Source organism: Vipera berus, assembly GCF_964194415.1.
Source record: "Vipera berus genome assembly, chromosome: 2".
NCBI classification, from domain to species: Eukaryota; Metazoa; Chordata; class Lepidosauria; order Squamata; family Viperidae; genus Vipera; species Vipera berus.
In genome coordinates, this window is record NC_138203.1 from 68,475,922 (window position 1) to 68,500,657 (window position 24,736).

Below are 24,736 nucleotides of genomic sequence, written 5' to 3' on the forward strand. Positions count from 1 at the left end.
TTGAAACATCTATGAGTGAATACAGACAAGCCATTTACCCCAAGTAATAACCTACCTTGGTTTGCGTATGATGGAAGGCCGATTGCTCTGTTCTACCAAACAGTGAGGAAACATAATGCCACAGTCATTGCAGATATGTAGTAAGTGGTTATTTTTATCATTTAGGTGAGCTTCTGAACTTGTACTACATTTACATACATCTTCCGGTAACTTATTCAGCAAAGCATTACAAATACAGTGACACTTGTACAGGCACTAGGTTATGTAAAGGAGTAACTTTCATCATCATATTCCAGTTCATCTAAGTCATCATCTTGCAGAAGTCCATATTTAAATTTACGATATACGGTGCCATCACGACTCATGTAGACAATATCATTGTCATCTTCATCGTCGTCGTCATCATCATCCCGATCCTTGTATTCATTCACTTGATTGTCTGGGTAGCTGCTGCTCTGGTAGTGATTGCTCTTGAAAGAGCTGAGAGCCTTTGCACTGTCTGCCAACTTCTTATATCCAATCTGGTTAACAGACATAGGTCTGGCTCGCAGTCTTCTCCATATGAAAAGAGCAGCCCCAAGGATGAAACTCAACAAAATGAGTAACGCCGCTGTCAAAGCCACAGCTTTGCCTCTCATATTCTCTGGCAAATTAGGAACGACCAATATACACTCATCTAAAGAAGAATGATAAAGAAATTAGTCATATATTTATGCTCATGGGGAAAAAACACACTCTTCATATTGCATAATCACTATCTCTGTGCCAATTTTCTCTCCTGTACTTGCCTTCTCCCCATTTCCCTGTCTACATATTGGCAGAAAATTTCCCACAGAGTCTTCTTCCAACTCCTTGTAGTCTGGCAGCATTTTAGAGATTACTATTGTCCTATGATCAGAAGATCCGGCCTCACCACCAGCCATTTGGAACAACTTTTCTGCCCTGCTGCAGCAGCCACTATTGCTCTTCTGGGAGTGCAGTAATCCTGCTGGCCTTGTGGAGCCATGGTGAGAAGAACATTGTGATAACAGTGGTTTTAAGATCAACCTACTTTGCTCACTGTCTTATCCCTGTCATGTGGAGTTAGCAACAAGGCAAAGGGTTCTCCACAAAATATTGCCAAATAGCAGAAAGCTGTTAGATATAAATGTCAACACTAAACTATCAAGTCTGGTGACTGCATGTCTAACTTTATGGTTGTTGCACGGTTAACCAATTTCTCAGATGATTTAGTATTTTCACTCGCTGATCCGAGTCCTTCTCAAGAACCCAAAATAAGCAGAAGTTGTGGGTTGATGGTCTTAAAGGTGTCCCAGGATGTAAGCTGGTCCAAGTAAAGATGCCTTTCACAACTGACTGATTTTGTCAGTACTTTCAGTGATCCAGTTGTTTTGGAATTGCACCCAAGAAGTCTATTACTAATTGTACTATCTTGACTTTCATTGTCTGTTGGTATATGCTATGCACTGCCAAGCCAAGCCAAGCCAAGCCAAAGATAAAGAACATAACTTCTTGAAATCATTAGAAAAATTTCTTGGAAGAAATGTTTGTTTAATAATAATGAGATTATTACCTGACGTTACAGTGCAGTTACAACATTCCTGAGTTGGCATCAATCCAGCATCCTTACAGCATGGCACACATCGATATTCGTCAACATACAGTTTTGCGTTAAGATGACATAAAGTACAGTTAAAGGGACCAGGTCCCTTGCACTGCATACAGGAATCGTGGCATTTCTCGCATTTTGATTGTTTTACCTTGCATTCCACAAAGAACAGACAGAAAAATGAGCTTTGGTTAATGTTTTTAGGGGAAATGGACAGTGCTATTGCTGAATTAGCATATCACGTAAAGTTATCATGGGATTTATTTTATTTTGTCTTAGCACATTGGTTTAGCTAGCCTTGATCCTAAAAAAGTATGCAACACTGAATATCTTTGTGTGCATAAAGTCATCCTATTTAAAAACAAAAACAGCCTTACAGTAGGAAAAAAAGACGACAATTATCATCTCCAACACCAGCTATCATCTTACAACCTATCGAGTCTATGCAAACTCTGACTCTTATGTGTTAATTATTTATTTTATTTATCTCTCGCCTTCATTATTTTTATAAATAACTCAAGGTGGCAAACAAGTTACAATGCTCCTTCCACCGCCATTTTCCCCCCATGACATCCACCCTGTGAGGTGGGCTGGCATAAGAGAGAGTGACTGGCCCAAAGTCACCCAGAGGCTTTCAGATCTAAGGCAGGACTAGAATTCATGGTCTCCTGCTTTCCAGCCTTAACCACTAAATTAAAACCTGGATCTTAGTTCCACGCTTAACGTCAGTGACGCTCATAGGAGCGTGAGCACATATTTGTGTGTCAAAATGATACCTGCTTTTCTGGGATGTTTTCCCCACTTAAAAGGGGGTCTTACAATATTGACTCAACAGTTGTAATTTTTCTCAAAGTGACATATGAAAATGTATTTAAGACGTAAATTGCTCTTTTTTCCTAATAATAAAGATCTCAACACCTGAAAATAGGAAATGCAGTGCCATTTTGTTCGATGATGCACAGTTTTTCCAGAAACTTATAGTATAATAATGGAATAGTATAATTAGTTTTGTCAGAAGGAGCTAAAAGATGTTCCGCTCAGAGTGCTGTAGAAATATGCGGACATCATTCTATCCTATTATTAACTTTGTCTATAGATGGAGAAAGACACCTATGAAAGCAGGAACATTAAATGATCTGCATAATACATGGCATACAAATACCAATATTTAGAAGCTGAATTGTACCTCTTTTTAAATCTAATTGCAATTTCTCAGTTCATCATTTTATATATTAAGAAGCAGAAGTCTAAATGCTGAAAATAATTTAAAGAATGTGGAGTACTCTTTATAATATTTCAGACTGAGTGCTAAAATTCATGTTTAGATAATTACATTAAGTCAATAAAAATTCTGTGTAGCAAGTACCTCTGAGACTTGGTATTCTCCTAGTAAGCAGATCGAGTTGCACAATCCAGCTATGAAACGATAATTTGTTACGCATGTTGTGCATTCAAATTCTCCCTTCCCTTAAAAGGAATAACATCATTTAAGAAATACATTTATAGAAAATTGTCCAATCGACGCAATAATTGCTTTCATTCAGCAGCATTTTATCTTTGCAAATGTGGAATCCTTCTACTCCAAACATGCGTTTGAGAGCCTGGACTAAGTAAAATTTATGTGTGCTGCAGTCCCAATATAGTATCATTGTTTCAGGTCTGAGCATGTGGGAATGATGATGGTGGTGTTTAGGATTATGATGCAATGGATTTCAACTGTGTCGCTAAAGACAGAGGGTTTACGGAATCAATAAAAGAAGATATTTATAGTCCAGAGGTCCATGGTGCTCTCTGAGCTTGATGGTCTTCTTGCAGATGTTTCATTACCAAACTAGGTAACATCATCAGTGCACTGCAAATGTCTGCAAGAAAGCCATTAAGCTCAGAGGGTGCCAAAGACCCCACAGTTTAAGGAATTTCAGAATGCTAATTTTGAAGGGATTTAAGATATGCACAAATTATTATACAGATAATTGACTACTTGGGACTAATCACTAACTGGTATGTGATTTCCGTTTCATTTTTTGTTGTTGTTGGATATCTGCAAGGCAACAAATACAAATAGTTGCACTGCACTCTAATTCAATATACAACTGAGAGAATTCTTTCCTGTTCATAATGTAATTAAGAAAATTATTTTAAGAATGAAAACAAAGCGTGACTTCAGCCTTTATATGGCTCTGAGCTTGAACTTACCTGTGCAAGTGTGACAAATTGGATGGCACCGTTTACAAGTCTGAGTATCAAGATCTGAATAGTAATATTCAGGGCAGGAGGAGACACATTGGCCAGAAGAGTGGAGAAGGAAGAAATTTTCCACACAGGATAAGCATTCTGTAGGTGCAGGTCCCAAACATTTCTGGCAGCTTGTGTGACACCTCTCACAAGTCCTGGTGACACTGTTGACATAATACCTGTACCAATAAAATAGTAAAGCCAAACTGAGCTGAGTAGAGCAGAACAATTACACTGTAAACAAAGAGTTACTTTCTTTCAAAGCATTTTGTACTTTGCAAATCTATGCTGTTAAAGGGATGAGATGGGTTGAGAAGATGGAGCTTCTCAGAAGGCAACCAGGCTATTGAGTCTGATGTCCATTCTACTGGGAAGTCTTCCACACTTAAGAATCATTTATATCTAGCTTTCCTGAGCCCTGTTCCCAGCTGATCACCCCCTGTCTGTCAAAGCCTAAATCTCTTCATTATTTGTATCTCTTTCTTTCTCCGTGCCACTTTGTTTATCTCTTCCTCCTCTTTGTGCCTTTTCAGGATCTTACCCAGCTGTACAATTCTGGACACACAGGTCTTCTTGCTTGTACCGGTTTAGAGGGCAGAGAAGGCACTGGGTGCTGTGTTTCCCATTGCAGGTTTCACAGGTCCTGTGACAAGGATGGCAGTGGGAGTCAGTATCTTCATAGTGCCCAGCAGGACAGGAACCAACGCAGGATGTATCTATAGCAAAATAGCAAAAGACAACCTAATGTTTGGGGTGACAAAGATTAATACAATCTGTAGTAGGGACATGGGGAAATTCTTTGGACCAACCAAGTAAGCTTTCTAAATTTGATCAGGGATTGAGTCGTCACCTGCTATTCTGAATGTAAATAATAGGGTTACTTGAAAGGAGCAATACTTTAATTCTCTAAGCCCGGGACCTTTGTAGGATGAAATCTAGCATTGTGCAAGCAAACTTTCATTCACACAAAATAATTCCCTTCTCTCCAGAGCAGATTTTGAGAATGCAGGAGGAGCTGTAGAAAGAAGGATATTTCTTCACCATATTGTGTCTGGGTTTATATTATTGAGTGTTGCTTTGTTTATTTGTGACTTACAGGGCTTTTTTTCTCATAGAACGCTCAAAACGGAGTTCCGGCACCTTTTTGGGATGGAACCTTGTAGGGTAGGCAAGGTGGGTTGTATGACATTTGTGAGTTCCGGCACCTTTTTCTTTTACAGAAAAAGCACTGGTGACTTAAGATGCTATGTGAATTCATTCAGTGTGCTCTTTAAGCTAAATATTATGGTTTGGCACATTGTATCAACCTGTGAACTGTGCCTGTTCTATATGTTAGGGAAAGCATGCTTATATGTTGCATAAACGTGGCTTATGAACGGAAATTGCTCGGAGACATGGCATTTTACTATTACATCTTCCCTGTAGAAATTTTGATATCCTGGATTCACACATTGTGCTAAGCAGTGTTCCTGGGCCTAGAACATGGCAAATGCTTGGTAGAACACCACAATACCCTGTCCCTTGTGAATATGCACAAAATGTCAACAAAATACACAAGGGTTTGCATGGTAACACCCCATCTTCTACATTACTGATCTGATACTGCTGGTTTTAAGTCCTGATTTTTGCTTAGTGTGGTGGTGAATTCAGTAACTGTAATGTGTAAAGCATATTTTATGACTTAATTTTGTGTGTGTGTCAGAAATCAGAGTTACAATTAACTGCTGCCTAGCAAGATGTGTAACTCCAGCTGTCAAACAATGGCAGCTGTTCATCTACAGCAGGGGTGTCAAACTCACCACGTCACGTGACACAACGTATCGTGACTCTTTTTGCATTGCCAGCAATGGGGTGGGCGTGGCTTCGGTATGATGAAACCGGCCTGTGGGCCGGCAGTTTGACACCCCTGATCTACAGAGATTTAAAAGGACAAGGCAAATACTTACTGAGAAGATGCAAACCACTTGGGCAGCTGAGACACTGAAAGTTGCCTGGTCCTTTGCAATGGAGACAGTCCTTGTGGCAAGGCCTACATGTCCGGCCCTCTCTGTCATAGTACTGATTGGGCAAGCAGTACTGAGGGATTACACAGAGGCCACTTCTGGTCATCAGCAGGCCTTCTTCGCAGGAAAGGCACTTTGTGCCAGATGAACAAGTTCGGCAATTCTCGTTGCAGGCTAAAAAGTAAGAAAGCAAAAAGATGCCACCATTGAGTTTTTGAGTGTTTTGTTTTCCTTAATGGAGATTTGCAAGTTCATAGCTGCAGAATACAACATACATGAAATGAATATGCCACTCAAATGAGATTCATGCCATGGGAGGCCCCAGTTAGTACTGTCATTTACAGGTGAGTATGAAGCACATTTGTTAGTAAGGTTTCCCTCTGTATTTAGCTTAATGAAAACCACTTTTGAAAATAGACGTTTTCCATAAATCAGAAGGTGGAAGGTAATCTACTTAACCTTAAACTTCAAAGTTACATGCTTTTCAAAGACTAGTAGCAATATCAACAGAAATATTAATCACACTTATGATCTTTACTTATGCTTTTCTGCACCTTCATTCAGAAAGTATTTGATTTGATTACACTTGCTTTTCTGAAAAATGACTAATCAGATGACCACTCAATATTGTTCTCTGCTGGCCATGAAATCCTGTTAACCAGAACTGCATCTAAAGCATGGCTATTTCTTTCTGAATTATTATAGGAAGTATGCAGAATCAATCCCACATACATTTGGAAAAATACTTTTGGAATCTGAAAAGGTATTTTATTTTTGAGATTTAAGGGTACATAAAAAACATTTATATAAAGATTTTGGTACAACTTAGAATTCCAACTTATAGCATGTCATAAGCATCTAATAAAACATAAAATGGCAGGTAAAGTAGCACTGATCAGCCTGAAGCCTGGGCAATGCAAATATCCACAGCAGCACTGGGAAGTCATCTAGGAAGAGCCTCCAGAATTACCTGCTATCAAAAATGTGAAAGTCCCACATTGTTACAAAAGGTAAAGCAAGAGATCTTGGACAGTCCATATGATTTCTGTACACCTGGTTTAGGATTAAAAGAATGTACCACCTAGCCACACCCAATCTAGACTTATGGTGAGAAGAAAAGACAAGGCCAGATCAGGTAACCACTTGAACAGCATGGCACACAGAAGAAGAAACTCATTACTAAGGGGGAAAAAAGGAGGAAAAAAAAAGATGATTTGCATTAAATATGTATGTCCTGATATATATTTATTGTTCACCACTCAGAGTCATCTGGACTCCGGTGGCTTTAAAAATCTGATTTAACTAAAGAGGCAAATAAATGTGCTGAAGACGAATGTCTCTTGCATGGCATACCTGAAGGAAGGACTCAGTGGAGAAGAGCCTAATGCTGGGAAAGGTTGAGGGCAAGAGAAGAAGGGGACGACAGAGAATGAGGTGGCTGGATGGAGTCACTGAAGCAATAGGCGTGAGCCTAAATGGACTCCAGAAGATGGTAGAGGACAGGAAGTCCTGGAGGAACGTTGTCCATGTGGTCACAATGGGTCAGACATGACTTCGCAACTAACAACAACAACAACCACAACAACAAAACTTAGAGCTGTTGGAAATTTTTAATTTAAAGTGATTTGACTGAAGTATCTGAAACAAATACACTCTCTGAATTGGATTACCAGTTGAACCGAAAAAGGAATACCTCTGCAACTTTTGGTCTCATCTTCAAAGTAAGTGCCATCTGGGCAGTCTTCCAAACATCTGCCTTTGTATAATGCATAGGAAGTATCAGGACAGGCAGTGCAGTCGTCTCCTTCTGGGCCTTCACATTCTCTGCAGAGCTCATGGCAGGACAGACATCGAGTGGAGAGAGAGTAGAAGCCAGAGGGACAGTTCTGCAAACACATCCCATTGTGCAGATGGAAGGGAGGAACGCACACTTTCAAGAAAAAAAAAAAGATTCTATCAAGGTATGCAAAATAATACAACTGTTCTGTCTTTTATATGATAGGTAAAAACGTCCTCCTCTTTTCTTTGACAGATGGGGGTCTTATTGGGATGTAGATGGGATTTCATGCTGAATCTTATTTTGTAGAAAAACACCACCTTAAAAATAGATGGAAGTTATTCTACTGAAAGGCTTGGCCTGATTCTGGAATAGTTATGCTAAATCAATTCCTTTGCAGTGGTGATTTTAAAGGATTTTCAACAACTGCATTATAATAAACTCAAGCATGTTTTGAATATGATCCAGGTGCCTCCCCCCCCTCTGTTTTTATGGAGTCTGTTTATGAAATCAAACCATGAAATGAAACCAACATTAAAATGAAAAATACTGTATATTTAAAGTTGAATTTTCTGGTATTCCTTACTTATGGATTAAAGAGTTAAAATAACCGAGAAGAACATCAATGGACATTATCAGTCTTAAAAATGTTAAGGTTGCTCCTTTGGAGTTAAAATTAATTCATTAAAAGATTTTATTCTGAGTTTATTGAATTCTTCAAAGAATGAATAGTAACGGACTTCCTAGATTTTGATTGTAACAAATACAAAAAATACAACAGTACATCAACACCTGTGATTTGCCATATCTAGTTTGGGGAGTTTCTGGGCAAAATATTACAACCTGCATAACTGTTCATATAATGTATATGGCCACCCATCTCACCGCAGTGATTCTGGGAGTTTAAACAACACTTAACCATCTAAAAATCATGCTGTCTGAATTTATATCAGCATAAGGGTAAATATTTGCAAGTTAAAAATGTGAGTGTAATATTTATAATTCCAAAATCATAGAATCTAACCATTTTGAGAAATACGCTTGTATCAAACGTGAAGAGTAGCTAAGAGAATCATACTGAGACATTAGAAAAGTACTATTACCCCACATATCAAGTCTAAATTCAAGAACTGTGTAATTTATTCATTCGGAAAGAAACTATTTTTTTCCACTAATTAAAAAAAAGCATATTTCTCTTTGGCAAAGATTTCATAATATATTACCAGCAGAAATAAGGTTAAATGTAAGTTTTATATGTTATTAAACAATTACATTTTTACTTGTGTCTGAACTACCTAAGAGCTTCCGGGTTGGAAGGGTTAGCCGATGACATCATCATTACCCTGGGGATGGCCAGTTGGAGGCTCCTTTCATTTCCCCGGCAGGTGCTAGAGTCAAGGACAAGAAGTCAATGCCGCCCAACGGGAGCTCTTGAGTCTTGAATGTGGGCTTGTTAACCTTTTGCCCATGGTTCCAGCCACTTGAACCACCATTTCCATTTCCATTTAATCCCAACAATTAAATGAATATGCAGTGTGTTTAGGTGATTTATGACAACATAATATGTTGTATTTTATTGCATTTTTTCCTATTCGCTCCTTTTAATGTATTATTTTTATTGTCTTTTTGTTTGTCTTAGTGTTGTCGTTGGTAACTAATTCATTAGTTGCGTGTGAGTATATTAGGTAAAGGTAAAGGTTCCCCCGCACATACGTGCTAGTCGTTTCCGACTCTAGGGGCTGGTGCTCATCTCCGTTTCAAAGCCAAAGAGCCAGCGCTTGTCCGAGGACGTCTCCGTGGTCATGTGGCCGGCATGACTAGACACCAAAGGCGCACAGAGCGCTGTTACCTTCCCACTGTAGCGGTCCCTATTTTCCTACTTGCATTTTTACATGCTTTCGAACTGCTAGGTTGGCAGAAGCTGGGACGAGTAACAGGCGCTCACTCTGTTACAAGGCACTCGGGATTCGACCCGCCAAACTGCCGACCATCTGATCAACAAGCTCAGCATCCTAACCCACTGAGCCACCGCGTCCCTTGTGTGAGTATATTACTGTTCTTTAATTGCTTCTGGATTATTGTTCTCATTGTATTTATTTTTTTTAAAGTACAATAAAATTATAGGAAGAAAAAGAGAAAAAGATGCATCTCCGCCGCCTATACAGATGGGCAAGGACATAGCACCCTTCTCTTCTTTGGCCTTCAGACTGGGATTCCTATCAAGAGGTTTTCAACATTAACTTCTAGATTTTGAATGATTGGGTCTCATTGCTTTTCTTCTAATCGAAACCTATTAAATAGTCACTGGGAAGTTATTATGTTTTCTGTGCTTGAAAGACAAAAATGCCAAGGCAAGCTTTGAAGGACAGAGCTGAGCTCAGTGCATTCTGAAGGAGGTTCTGCATTTATGGATGAGTACATGGTTCACTGGATTCTTGGCTTACCTTTGCATTTACTTTGATGAATGCATTCCTGACACATCTGAGGACAAGCTTCGCAGGCTCCATCAGCAGCAAAATAGCCCTTGGAGCATTCAGGTTTGCATCTGAAGCCCTCAAGCAGCAAGGGCTTTTCACAGGAGAGGCATGCGGTGGCATTTTTTCTACACGTTTTGCAAGGCAGGCTGCATTCCCCGCACTCCCCATCTTTAGCAAAAAAGCCACTGCAACGAAGAGAGAAAGAAACCACATCAAGCAACAGAATACATTCTAATTCTCAGCAAAAGTACTGCATAGTTTTGTTCTCTTCCCTTTCTGTCTGCACCCTTCAAATTTTTCTCTGCTCTTTTCCCTTTTAATTTTTTTGCTTGGTTTTTTTTTTGTATTTTATATTCTTTTGAAATTTAATAAAATTCTATTTTTTTAAAAAAGTATCGAGGTAAAAATTATGAACTTATGTACTTCTTCATTCGGTTATCCTTGATTCTGAAGTGGTTAAGTTTCCTACCACATTACTGTACCGATATCCAGTTTCTGAATACTTTACTTTCCAAAGTTTAAAAAAACAACCAAAAAAGGTTCTCTTTTATTTCATTGTGAGGAATTTGCTGGAGTTTATGAGGTGAAAAATGTTGCTGCGTTGTTTCCTGGGACACATTTCTCCAACACTCTGGAGTCTCCCTGTTTGCCCACATCCTTGATTTGGAAAAAAAAAAAAGGTCCTTAGGATGGATTTCCTCAAGGTTTGTTTCCTGAGGATTTATCTGAAGTAAAAAGCCTGGGGTGGTTGAAGATCACCAGACTCGATCCCTTTGCCAAGATGATTACACCAGCAATTTTTTCTTTGAAAAACAATGGTAAAGCAATTTAATTCCCATCACACTGAAGGAGAACTTAACAAAAATGCAGAGAAAATGCTCAGCTTAATAGCAAATCCACACATCTCATCAATATTAAATCACGAAAGATCAGGTCCTTCAAAAGAATCCCAAAATATTTTATCGCATTTCTCACTTTCTTTGGTAACGGTTATATTTCTTATAGGTATAAGTTACAATTAATATTAATTCCATTATGTTTTTTTCCTCCCAAGTTTCTGATATCCCGAACAAAACAAGGTAAACAATACAGGGAATTTGCTCAGAAAGTTTAACAGGTGATTTGACAGGATCAAAGCAGCAACTTTCATCTCAGTATTTTTGATCTGAGAAAATATGCTCTTAATGGAAATGATGCTATGATTGTAATATGGACTACTTGGCCAATATTGCAGCCGGTATCCTTAGATCTTGGATTTAAGGATTCTACAGCCTTTAGATAGTCATGTATTTCTTAGGAACAATCAGCCTTTTGTAGCTGCCAAACAGTCCTGGGAAAGACACAGCTGCTTTAAAGCAGGAGCAGACGAGTCTTTTTTTCACATCCTCCTTTCCCATGTACTTCAAAGCCCCTTTTGGAACTGAATCTGAGGCCCTGCAAAAACATAATATTTTAGAAATAAAATAGTAAAATGAATGCCAATCACTCAGTCTTTCTTTCTCTGTCCAGTTGCTCATCTGATTCTAAAGTCTTTGTAAAAAGAAGAAAGGAAAATGCTTCAGCAAACAGTATTAGATCCTGTAGGGCACTTGTCCTGAAGGCATTGATGTTCATCCTGATTCTCACTGTCCTACTACTGTCTGAATCATCATTAGTGAAACCCTGACCTCTGACCAAGGCATCCACACAGCTCTGTCACAATTTTCTTTTTCTGTTTTAAACCTTAACAAAAGTTTATACATATTTGATATTGCACATTCATCATTTATACATAATTCAATTTCAAATTCCATTTTCTATTTTTCAATTCTAATTAGCTTTGTATCCCTAGTCAATCTTTCTTTTGACTAAGCGTATGAAAAATCATTGTAAACTATATCCTTCTTCAGTCAATCAATCTCTTGACTTCATTCTATTTTCTCCCTCCTCCTGTATTAATACGTTCTCAATAAGTTCTCAAAGGGCTGCTCACCTTCTTAGAACGTTGGGATGGGAATCTGTCCACTCTGCTTAAAAACAAGTCTAGGAACTCCACCACAGAAAACCAGAGGTTTTTGCAATGTAAAAAATGGGGAAGTGGAAATGCCACATTGAAATGTGAAGATGACCAAGGAGTTTTCAGGAATTAATATAAATGGGTACATACATTGGGCACTCCTGCAAGCATTCGCCTCTGTGCAAATAGCGTGGCATGTTTGTAGTGGACAAACATTTCAGACAATGTTGATTTGCTGTGCATTCTTCACAGTCCTCAGTGCAATTCTCGCATTGTTTTGTCTTTGTATTGCGAAATGTTTGAGGAGGGCAATCGTGGCCACAGGTCCCAGCAAAAAGAAATTGGCCTGGAAAAGAATGGCATAGGTCAGTGGTTTTCAACCTGTGGTCCGTGGACTTCTGGGGGAGCCATGATGTCATCACAGGGGATCCGTGAAGGCTTGAAGAAATGTTATGATTTAACTCTTGAGTTAACTCTTGGGGGGGGTCCATAGCCATGGTCCAAGGCCACAAGAGGTATTTAAAGGAGGTTTATGGTAAAGAAAAAGTTGAGAAACACTGGTATAGGTATGAATTGTGTATTTGAAAGGCAATGGTATTGTTGCAAATACTGATTTCCTGTTATTATTATAAGACTTTTCCACCTCTACCCTCTTGTGCCCATTTTGAAGAATTATAGTTTAAATGTCCATGGAGAATGTAATTAAGACTGAGACATTCTGGGGTATACTATTTATTACATATCCACTGATATGTTTAAAGGGCCGTTTTTCTTCTAATGGTGCCACATAGGGATTCACCAAATGATTTTCTGCTCTTTTTTCATTCATAGTTATCGAGTCCTTACTAAGTGTAAAGAAGTGCAATCTGCTGACTGTTAGAATGGACAGTGAAGATAGTCGGGTGGTAGATAGCTTTTGCCTCTTAGGGTCAACCATCAGAGTAAAATAACCAGAAGTCAAAAAATACATTGCGTGTTAGAACTTGGTAGGGTAATAAGGAAGGCTTTGGAAAAGAGACAAGAGAACTTCCTGTGACATTTTATGGAAGCAAAAGCTGGACTTTGAACAAGCCATACAGACCGTGCACTGATGCTTTTGAACTTTGGGACTCCTGATAATATCATGGACAGCCAAGAAAACAAACCAACGGCTCGTCAAACAAATCAACTCAGTGTTTTCACTTGAGGAACAAATTACTAGGCACAAATTATCCTACTTGAAGGCACATTATATAAGGTCCTAGCTCTCTTGAGAAGGCTATAATGGTGGGTAAGTTAGAAGGAAAGAGAAAAAGAGGGCTGCCAACAGCAAAGTGGATGGACTCAGTGACAGTAGCTATGGGTGAGCTGTTGAAAGACTTGAAGAACCAGTTTTGGGACAAACCCTGGAGACAGTCTACTAACAATCAACACAGACATGCTGGCAGATAATCAATCATGAGTCAATCACTACTGGATGAAAGATATGTTATTGTTTTCTGTTGCCTATATTGATTTGAATCGACATATCCTGACCATAAAGATGGAAGGATGACGATCATTTTTACCATAAATAAAAATACCGTAAATAACATGGAATTATATTTTAACACAAATGTCTCTGGACTCTAAGCCCACAGACATATTTATAAAATGAAAATGGCAGGTCACTGAAATTCATTTTGAATCTGTGTAGAAAAAAAAAGGGATAAGCTACTATGGCAAATATGAAACCTATCATTCTGTAATTAAGCCAGCTTCTTATGATCTCCATTTTGTGCAAGAATCTTGCTTTCCAAATTCCCAACGTGTCCGCTAACTTGACAAATGCATAATCCCTGTCATAATGTTATAAAAGAGGAAAAAAGAAATTGGGTGAGTGGTTTGTATGGAAGTAAACATACAACATGAAATAAAACACACCTGGTTGCCACAATTTCTTGATTCTATGCCCCTTGCCTAGGTTAAGCTCTTATTTAAAATGTAGAATATACGGGTAGTCTTTGACATATGACCATAATTGAGCCCAACATTTCTGTTCTTAAGTGAGACATTTGTTAAGCGAGTTTTGCCCCATTTTACAACTTTTAAGTTAGTAACATGGATATTAGGTGAATCTGGCTTCCTTATTGACTTTGCTTATCAGAAAGTCACAAAAGGGGATCACATGACCTCGGGACACAGCAATGGTCATAAGTATGAACCAGTTGCTAAGCATCTAAATTTTGATCACATGATCATGGGGATGCTGCAAAGGTTGTTGTAATTGTGAAAATTGGTCATAAGCCATTTTTTTCTGTGCCATTGTAATTTTGAACAGTTACTAAATGAAGCGTTGTAAGTCGAGGACTATCTGTATTTAAAATTCCCACAAACAGCAATGAGTAATGCTAGGCATTACCTATAAAACAGTATGGGGCTTGAGGCCCAACTATCTGTAGGATTCCTTTCTTTTATCTAGTCATCTTCCCAGGAGAATCTCTCAGTTGTTCCTCACTTCTGTGAAGTAAGAATCATGGAAGCCAAGAATCTATTCTTAGAACTACAGTTTGTCCCATCTATCATGCAATTATGGAACTCTTTCAAGATGGGCAATTCAATGATTAATAAGTTGTCGCCATCCTTGTAATAATATTTGTTGTTTTTACATTTGTTAAATTTCCTGTGTTCATCTTTATGTCTGCATTCTAATTTTTCTTTACAATGTATGCCTGAAATTGTTGATTGTATTTTTACTTATTTGGAAAATTTGTATGGCCACTCAACTCACTCATAGTGACTCTGGGCAGCTTACAAAGTTAAAGGTAAAACAAAGGTCAAATCCCAGCACAGAAGAACAATAAAACCTTACCCCCATAGCGACAACAATCAATCCAACCTCCATATCACTCTGGGGTCCCCAGGACCACTGGTGGAACCATGTCTTCAGAATCTTGCAAACTAGTGTCGAAGTTGGGGCTAGTCTCTGATGGATCATGTTCCACAATGAGGAAGCCATCTGGAGAAGGCTCTTCTTCTTGGTCTCACTAGATCAGAGGTGTCAAACTGCCGGCGCACAGGCCGGATGCATCATAGCGAAACCGTGCCCACTCCATTGCCGGCAATGGGAAAAAAGTCGTGATACATCATGACACATGATGTTGCGAGTTTGACACCCCTGCACTAGGTGGACTTATATCCCATCTTGTGGATGCTTTATTGTTGATTGTTACTGTAAAGCACTGTGAGACTGCAGTTGATTATAAATAAATACCTGTAGGGCATGAAGTACATCTATTGGCAGCTGTTTCACAGGTTTTGCATGAAGGAGCACATGGCTGAAAATCAGTAGCTGTTGCTGTATTAGAGAAGACAGGAGAAACTAGTCAATAAGACTGGACATCTCTTGGTAGTAGAGCTGAGTACTTGATTTCAAACACGATTATGATAATAGTGTCATTTCATACCTTCCAAAACAAAGGGACAGGTAGGTGATGAAATCCTTCCTTTTATGGTAGGACATTGCAATACAAATAAAAGACAAAGAATGGCTGCTAACCCCCAAAAGCATTCCCAAGCTAAATTTATCTATTATTATTGTTTCTCCAGGGAGTTGTCTACAACTGGCACTCTGACTTTAATAAATGCACCCAATGTCTGAGTGACCGAAGCATGCTACCCCTTGTACTTCCTTTTTCAGAAGCTCAGTTCGGAATACAATCATTATAGTTCTGTATTTCTGCAGAATGGTGAAAGTTAGGTGCCCTTAAGAAATGGCTAGGGTGAGCTGTCCACACCCTTGTCCCCTCTGTTGTCTTGGCCAGCTTCTGAGATGCCTAACAGTTTTGTCTTAGATCATAATCTATTTTCAGCTTTCTCTGCAGAAGGGGATGACAATGATGCAGTGACATCCAACCCATTTCCTAAAGTACATCTGTCAATAAACACCTAATATCAGCTAGCAGCCAAAGCAGAAGTTTTCAAAAACGCAAAGCAGTTACCAGACAGACTGATGTCCATTGGATCACGAAGCGTTGGAAGCGAATGGACATCAACAACCAATTAGCGTAGTGGATGTAGGCATTTTCCTACAGGTAGTCCTCAGCTTACAACCACAACTGAGGCCCACATTTCTGTTGCTAAGCGAGACATTTTTAAGAGAGTTTTGCCCCATTTTTATGACCCTCCTTGCCACAGCAGTTAAGCGAATCACCGCAGTTGTTAAGTTAGTCACACCATTGTTAACTGAATCCGGCTTCCCCATTGACTTTGCTGGTCAGAAGGTCGCAAAACGAGATCACATGACCCCAGGACTCTGCAACCGTCATAAGTATGAATCAGTTGCCAAGCTTCCGAATTCTGATCATATGACCATGGGGGATGCTGCAGCAGCGATCTTAAGTGTGAAAAATTGTCATAAGTCACATGTTTCAGTGGTATTGTAACTTTGAAACATCACTAAATGAACTGTTGTAAGTTGAGGACTTTAATTTTCTTTAATTTCTAGTACTACATATGAACATTCATAGTTAAGTGCTTTTTAACATTGTGTTAAATTAAGTGCTTTAAGAACCCTTTTGTGATGTGCTAAGATTCATCCTAAGCGCTGCTACTACTGTAATACTTCTGAATTTCCAGCAGAGGGAAATATGCAACAGGAATTGGGAAGCAGATGGCACATTAAATAGTTACCAGTCCAACAATTCAAGTTATCTACAGCAAATGTAAATTGTTATTAATACAAGCTTCAGAGCTGTATTTGACGTTGGTCATTGTGTCAAAGTTGCCCACCAATATAACATAGTTGCCTATTTGCTTTGCTTTTCCTGGGAAAATTTGAAAACCTCCAGGTTGCAAACTTCCTCTCACAGAATGGCATGTACTTTGATGTGCTCAAATATGCATTTGCTTCTTTGATTAATTACATAGCTGGCAACAATACACACAAAACAGCCCCATACATAGCTTCCAAGGCTGTTTGAATTCTGCAAACAGGTGCTATAGCCTCAAGGATGGCAAATTGTTAGGATATAATGTCTGAACGCTAGCTGTCCTTCTGGATGGTAAATTTGCTGATCAAGAGTTAAATTACAATTGTATCGGAGCACTTCTAACATTATGTATTATATAACAGTAAATTAAAAGCATTATTAACGTTGGTCTACTTTTCTGTTCTTAAGCAAACATATTAAGTTCAACTAAAACAATTATACATGTATAAATTAAAGTCGTGATGATATATTCATTGTATAAATTATACATTCACTGTTAACTATACAGTGCAGCATCTGTGCATTTCCATTTTCTGTTTCAAAACTATAAAAGAAATCATTTATGCTAATAATAAAATTCTATGTTTGCTTACTGAGTGCAACAGGTGTGGGAAGGTTATAATTATTGATTTGTGCATGGATAATATTTCTGCTACATTTTTTTCACTACTTGAAGCATTTCTTTTTGTTTCATAAGCCAAAGTAAGGCCTTTTTATTATTCTTAATCAGTATGGTTCTTCGAAGTATAAAAGTGGTCATTCATTTATCATGAATAGCTTGTAAGGTAAAGGTAAAGGTTCCCCCGCACGTGCTAGTCGTTTCCAACTCTAGTGCTCATCTCCGTTTCAAAGCCAAAGAGCCAAAGAGCCAGCACTCATCCGAGGATGTCTCTGTGGTCATGGTGGCCGGCATGACTAGACGCCAAAGGCGCACGGAACGCTGTTACCTTCCCACCGTAGTGGTCCCTATTTTTCTACTTGCATTTTTACGTGCTTTCGAACTGCTAGGTTGGCAGAAGCTGGGACGAGTAACAGGCGCTCACTCTGCTACGCGGCACTCGGGATTCGACCCGCCAAACTGCCGACCTTCTGATCGACAAGCTCAGCGTCCTAACCCACTGAGCCACCGCGTCCCTTTAGCTTGTACCTTGCACTTATTAATGGAAAATAAATGGAACAGTCTCCCAGAATCATATTTCAGAATGTAAAAAAAAGAATTATTCCTTTTTTTAAAAAAAATCAGAAAAATGTATTGATAAATGAGGGACTGCACAGCAAAGAGATTGTATCATATCATTTGCAATAATATAACAACAATTTGTATGGCCAAGGTAGCATAAATTGGCTTTGCTTTCACACCACAGATGGAGCTAGTTTCTTAACCTGTTAATTTTTCAGTGCTGTAGTCACCCATGCACAAACACTGAACAAGACTCACATGTGTAACATTATAGTTATACAATACAGTTTAAGAGAAATAGAAATATACATGTAATAAATCCTTGAAATTGTGCAGTTTCTGGATTTAAGAGATTGATAAAGAGTTGTGGAGAAATAAATTGTAACCTAGACATGTACATCTTTAAATGAGGACCCAGATTGTTGGGGGCAATTAAGCTGACTTTGTAATAATGCCGCTTGGGGGTGTGTGTGTGAAAGCCCTAATAAGCAGGCATAAACATAGAATGAAGGCTACTGCTAAGCTTGTAAGCCGCCCTGAGTCTTCGGAGAAGGGCGGGATATAAATGGAATAAAAATAAAAATAAATAAATAAATAAATAAAATGCCTCTCCCAATTTTTACAAATGTAAAGTTTTCACAACAAAAAGGTATTTATTTAAATTTTATCACCTTTTGTGTTAAATGTTCTGTGGAATTCTCATTTTTTTATATAGTTTACAAATCAATGAGAAGCTTAGCTGGCTTCAGAGAGTCTAGCTCTGGGGTGGGCAGTTAATTTTTTCCAAGAGGCCACATGAGAAACTGGGATTGTTGTGGAAGGCTGAAACAATAAACTGTGAAGGTGTATAGCCATGCATGCATGCACAAATGTAAATTGAAAAAGAAAAAAATATCAGACACCTTCAAAATAAAAGCCATACATGTGGGCCTGACAGGGATAACCAAAGGGACGGATGTGGCCGAGGGGTCATAAAATGCTCAGGTCTTGCCTATCTATATAACCAATCACCATTGTTGAATTGGGAGGCTTTGTGGGGCATTTTCACTGAACTTCAATGTAATAGTAATTCAAGGGCATCATGTATCCCACATTATGCTACAGAGCATAGGAAGTGCATGGCAAACATATCAGACCTGGTGGCGCAGTGGTTAGAATGCAGTCCTGCAGGCTACTTCTGCTGACTCCCGGTGGCCAGCAGTTTGGCAGTTTGAGTCTCACCGGCCTCAAGATTGACTCAGCCTTCAACCTTCTGAGGTCGGTAAAATGAGGAACCCAGATTGTTGGGCGCAATATGCTGACTGTAAACCGCTCAGAGAGGGCTGTAAAGCACTGTGAAGCGGTATATAAGTCTAAGTGCTATTGCTATCAAGAGTTGCAAATAGGCAACGAAGGCGTCAAGAATTCATCTCTCGTACTTTCCTAAAGAAACCTGGGCCTAAAGAAAACCCAAATGAACCAACTGGAACCAAACCAAACTCTTCATCTGAAAATCTATTGACCTCTCTCTTTCTGTAGGGAGACAACACTAGAGCTACAGAGACCTGAATCCAAGCCAGATAATTTCCTGCACTCTGAACGACTGAGGGGAGGACCTGAGCCAAAGTCTCTTGTTCCAGATCCTTCTGAACTTGTTTGTGCAGGCACGGTGACTGTATATATTTAAAACCTATCAGTTGTGAACAAAACCCAATAATATTAAACAAAATTACTACTGACACAAAATATCGTTTGAAATCGCATGTTGCTTAAAAAAAAAAGTCTTTAAACCATCCCCAGCTGAAAAACATTGGCACAATATATTAACCTTGTTTTCCTTTGTTTAACTACTGAATTTGTTATGTGTCTGTGGATTGACTGAAGAATGTTAAAAGTTTGGTGACTTAACATGTTAGTAATCTGCCTGTTCATGCTTCTTAAATCATTCTTCTGCTCTAACATGCTGCAAATCAAGCCCTTCATTATGTCTCCTGGCTTCCCAATAAAATCATCTGGTACACAAGATAAGATACAGATGTTCAGAGCAACACTTACTGATCCAGACATTTTTTCCCCTTTGGAAAGAAAAGAAAGAGAAGCTTGATAAATTCAAGTTCATTATTTTAGACTGTCACAGTTTATTTGGATTAGCCTTGCTAAGGACTGATTTACTAAAACCAGCCTCTTACTAACTAATTCTTACATATGAAAATCTGGCATCCTATGCAAAGTGTATGCATATAGAGCTTGTGTATATGTGAATTTGTGTGAGTACGTCTGTGTGTATGTAAGTACTTGTGGGCTTGGGGGGGGCGGCGGAAGTGAGAAGGAGTAAATTGAGAGAGTGTGTATAATTCTCTTCCACAGTCCTACATCTTCTTTTTCCAGTTAGCAAAAATAGACATTGTAAAAACTCTATTCTATGGGGGAAGCAATTTGCAGGATATGATCCAACTTTTGTTAAGGAAGATGATGTTTTTTTTTCCTGCACGCAACAATTTACAAGTAGGAGAGTTATCTGCCTGCAGAAACCATTTGTTGTTAGGTCTTCGATCTATCCAAAAATGACAGCTGCCTGAAACTAAGTTTTGAAAAATTGCCAGATTAAGATTAGTAGTAAACCATGTCCAAATCATTTGAAATTGATTTCTGTCATAAACAAGATAGTTATGTGTATCAGACCCAACCTGTAAGCAAATATGATTCAATTCATTGGATCATTCAGAATACAGAATAACAGAGTTGGAAGGTCTTCTAGTCCAGCCCCTGCCCAACCAGGAGACCCTATACCAGGGGTAGGCAACTTTGGCTCTTTTATGACTCGTGGACTTCAACTGGCTCAGGAATTCTGGGAGTTGAAGTCCACGAGTCATAAAAGGGTCATGTATGAAGACCCCTGCCCTATACCATTCTGGACAAATGGCTGTCCAATCTCTTCTCAACCTCCTGTGCTGGAGCACCCACAACTTCTGGAGGCAAGCTGTTACATTGACTAATTGTTCTCACTGTCAGGAAATTTTTTTTTAGTTTGAGGCTGGCTCTCAGATACCAGGACTCCCTAGTTAGCAAAGAGAAGCATGTTGGGATGGAGCCCAGGTATTCCTACCTCTCAGTGTCCCCTCGGGAGGTTTTAGAGAAGATTTTTTTGGTTCACTAAGTCAACACTGCAACCAAACTGGAAAATTAAGAACAGATTAGTTGGTTTTGATTGAACAAAGAGGCCAAAAACAGTATTGGAATTTGTTACTTGTTTCTCTTCCAATAAACCATACCAGCTGATACTAGTTCTGCCGTATCTGAACCAGGACATTCTTTGACCAGGTTAGAGATGAAGATATTTAGTATAATCTAAACTTTGATTATTCATATAGCAACATGTCCCTATTCTTACTAACTGTTCTGGCAGTTAATCAACCATGTGCTTAACTGGTGATAGGATTGGTAATATTTTGAGACTACAGATCTGAATTCTCAGTGAAATACCTTTCTGACCATCCTTCTAAGGTATAGGCACCACCTCTATCATTTGGGCCCAAGAAATTCCTAGAGGACAATCAATATTTGTCTGCTGCATGACCAGGATTATGCAGCATGGTTCAGGGGTAACCTAAGGAGGAAAACCTAAATATTTTGCAAAAATAATGCAAAGCCATTATGGACTGAGTTGGGGACACTTTCATACAATCAGGAGTAAATCTGGACCTGACAGGTTAATCTGTGGCTGTTAAAAACCACATTGGAAAGGCTCTCAATTTAATCACACAATGAAACCTATATTTTTTATTGAAATCAACACAGAGTATTAATACCTTCTTCTAAAACCTCCCATCGCAGCCATGTTCAATTTGTTCAAATGGAAGATTTAGTACAGAGGACTTTTGTTTCCTGGGAGTATCCAGATGTGTCCACAGGACATGGTCCATGAAATCAAGGTGGTGGCTGCAATGGTACAATGGAACTTTGACCCATTTTTATGTGCAACACACACACAACTCACATTCAGACAGGCAGAGCTTTGAGCATACCCTTGCAACTACCATCTTGACTTTTTGGACCATGCTCTATGAACACCTGAGACCCTTCCACATTGCTGAGAGATGATATGGTCCACCTATCCTTGGTTAGAAGAAACTATATTAGCATGGAAGTTGTTGTTCCCATTGCTTCCATCTCTCCCTCACCTCTGTGGCCCATCATTGCCAATGACCTGACTTTCCTCCGAGAACTGGGAGAAACCCTGAAGGTGTACTCACCTTGAGATTACCCTGGATGGAAAGAGTCAACATCATTAGAGCTAAGCATGTAACAACATAAAAAAGCTGCCAGGATATATTTGTGCCACATTTAGCTACAAGGAAAGAAATGGCCTTTAAACATTTAAAACGTTTTCCCCAGCATCAGTTTGTCCCTCAGAAGAGAGAAATCTCATAAATAGCACTTCTGTTTGGTGTAAAAAAAAAAAGATGACAGGCAGATTGAGGGTTCTCCTGTTCCGATTTCTGATTTTATTTATTTTGTCATAGTTCCTGTAACCCAATCTGGATAAGGCTGCTACTCAGAAGGAAAGAGAAATTCTAGTACCTTTTTCCAACCCAATTATAGGAATAAAAATTTGCTTGTTGCAGTGTTGGAGGTGGGTTGAAGAAAATACTTTGCATTAACTGTAAGGACCCAATGGCATTTTTTTTTAAAAAATCCATGCTTGCTTGAAGATATTCATATAGACATTTCCCTCCTCCCCATATATAAACATACAGTATGCCAAAGTAATGGAGAAAGTACAGGTAGTCCTCAACTTATGACCACAATAGTGATCAGAATTGCTAAGCAAGGAGGCTGTTAAGTAAGTTGCACCCAATTTTATGATTTAAATGAAACATTGCAGTTGTTAAGTGAATCACATGGTTGTTAAGTGAATCTAGCTTCCCCCATTGACTTTGCTTATTGGAAGCTGGCTGGGAAGATTGCAAATGGTGATCACATGACCTGTGGATACTGCAACGGTTGTAAATACAACACTTAAATTTTGATCATGGGACTGTGATGTAAGTTGTTAAGTGTGAGGACCAGTCATAAGTCACTTTTTCAGTGCCTTTGTCATAAAACGAATGGTTGTAAGTCAAGGACTGCCTGTACTAAATCTGCTTGCTGTCCTACAGCAGGCAGGCCAATTATTAATGAAATAATTATCAAAATAGGAGAAGTGAAACCCAGTTTAAGTGCTGTTGCATTAGTCTGAAGGCTGCATTGTGCCAGGATGCTAAAGTAACCAGTCTCTGCCACAGGAATAGCTACTCCTTGGACTGATGACTATTACCCCATCCTAAGTAAGTTTAGCACAGGGTCACTGTCAAATTAAATGTTTGCATTATAAAGACTGGATTACTCTCTTTACCTACATATTACCTTCCATGTAGTAAAGCAACCATGGGAGTGCTAGGAAAAGCCCACCTTGTTTTAAAAAATGAAGTCCTGCCCTTACCACGTTGGCTAGTAATATTTTTTTAAAAAAGATTTGTTTTAGTCTTACATCGCTTCCGGATAACGCTCAGACTTGTATTTTGGTGAGCCATGAAGGGAAAAGCCTTCAGCAGCACCCGGGCATTCTCCAAGAATGCCTCTTTAAGTGCTCTTTCCGTCTCAATTTGATGCCTGGATGACACCGAGAAGAGATGGATCTCAGCCGACCGCAAGGATCGCGACAGGACATAAGGGAAGAAGCGGCCCTTCGGGAACGTGGAGCCCAAACCGTCTGAGGTGTGCAGCTTCAGCTTCTCTATCAGTAAAACAGGACGAACAATAACCACATGGCCTAGTCTTGATGTCTTCTTCACATGGGGTATAATTGAATACATTGCTAGTAAACATATTACAGTAAACAATAGATGCCTCCTGCTCGCACTAATCTATTTTAAAAATTGTCCATTTGTCAATAATGCTATGGGTATAAAAGAAGGATTTACTCTTAGTTTGGGGAATTCCTGATAAAATGGCCCCTTCTCAGGGAAGTTTCCTGACCAGCCCGCCCATCATTTTTACTAGGCGCAGGACTCCTGAGAGTTTAACCGTGTAGAAGAAGGGATGGCAGAACCTGGGGGTGAAGTGAAAAGGGAATCAGCCTAGAATCCCTAAAGGTAAAGGTAAAGATTCCCCCGCACATGTGTGCTAGTTGTTTCCAACTCTAGGGGCCAGTGCTCATCTCCGTTTCAAAGCCAAAGAGCCAGCGCTTGTCCGAGGACGTCTCCGTGGTCATGTGGCTGGCATGACTAGACGCCAAAGGCGCACGGAATGCTGTTACCTTCCCACCGTAGTGGTCCCTATTTTTCTACTTGCATTTTTATGTGCTTTCGAACTGCTAGGTTGGCAGAAGCTGGGACGAGTAACAGGCGCTCACTCTGTTATGCGGCACTCGGGATTCGACCCGCCAAACTGCCGACCTTCTGATCGACAAGCTCAGTGTCCTAACCCACTGAGCCACCGCATCCCTTCTAGAATCCCTACATAGCCACAAAAGAATTAAGCCCAGCCCCCTTGAGTGCCACTGATCCTTTTCTAACTCAAACCAGTTGCTGACTATTAGTTGGGAAGATTCCTCTGCATAGGCTTTTAGTAATAAATCAGCTTAATTGAACCTTCGCTGGCAGACCTGACAAACTGTGGGGTTTTGCAGATCAAGCCACCCCATATCAGTCACAGGTCAAATGTCAGGAACAACTCCAATTCCAAGTCTGCCAATAGCATCAGTTCTTC

General features: G+C 39.3%; 1 protein-coding gene across 1 annotated transcript in view; it reads right to left on the reverse strand.

Annotated features, from left to right (window-relative positions):
• Positions 1-260: 260 nt before the first annotated feature.
• Positions 261-24,736, reverse strand: part of PCSK5 (proprotein convertase subtilisin/kexin type 5) — a gene marked incomplete at both ends in the record, with an annotated part of 222,828 nt that continues 198,352 nt past the window's right edge. The window contains 11 exons of the mRNA XM_081318873.1: positions 261-676; positions 1,574-1,760; positions 2,976-3,076; positions 3,806-4,023; positions 4,386-4,560; positions 5,791-6,021; positions 6,926-7,026; positions 10,053-10,286; positions 12,248-12,443; positions 15,330-15,413; positions 23,517-23,762. Of these exons, the coding sequence (XP_081174999.1) occupies positions 261-676; positions 1,574-1,760; positions 2,976-3,076; positions 3,806-4,023; positions 4,386-4,560; positions 5,791-6,021; positions 6,926-7,026; positions 10,053-10,286; positions 12,248-12,443; positions 15,330-15,413; positions 23,517-23,762 (2,189 nt within the window). The remainder of the gene's footprint in view (positions 677-1,573; positions 1,761-2,975; positions 3,077-3,805; positions 4,024-4,385; positions 4,561-5,790; positions 6,022-6,925; positions 7,027-10,052; positions 10,287-12,247; positions 12,444-15,329; positions 15,414-23,516; positions 23,763-24,736) is intronic.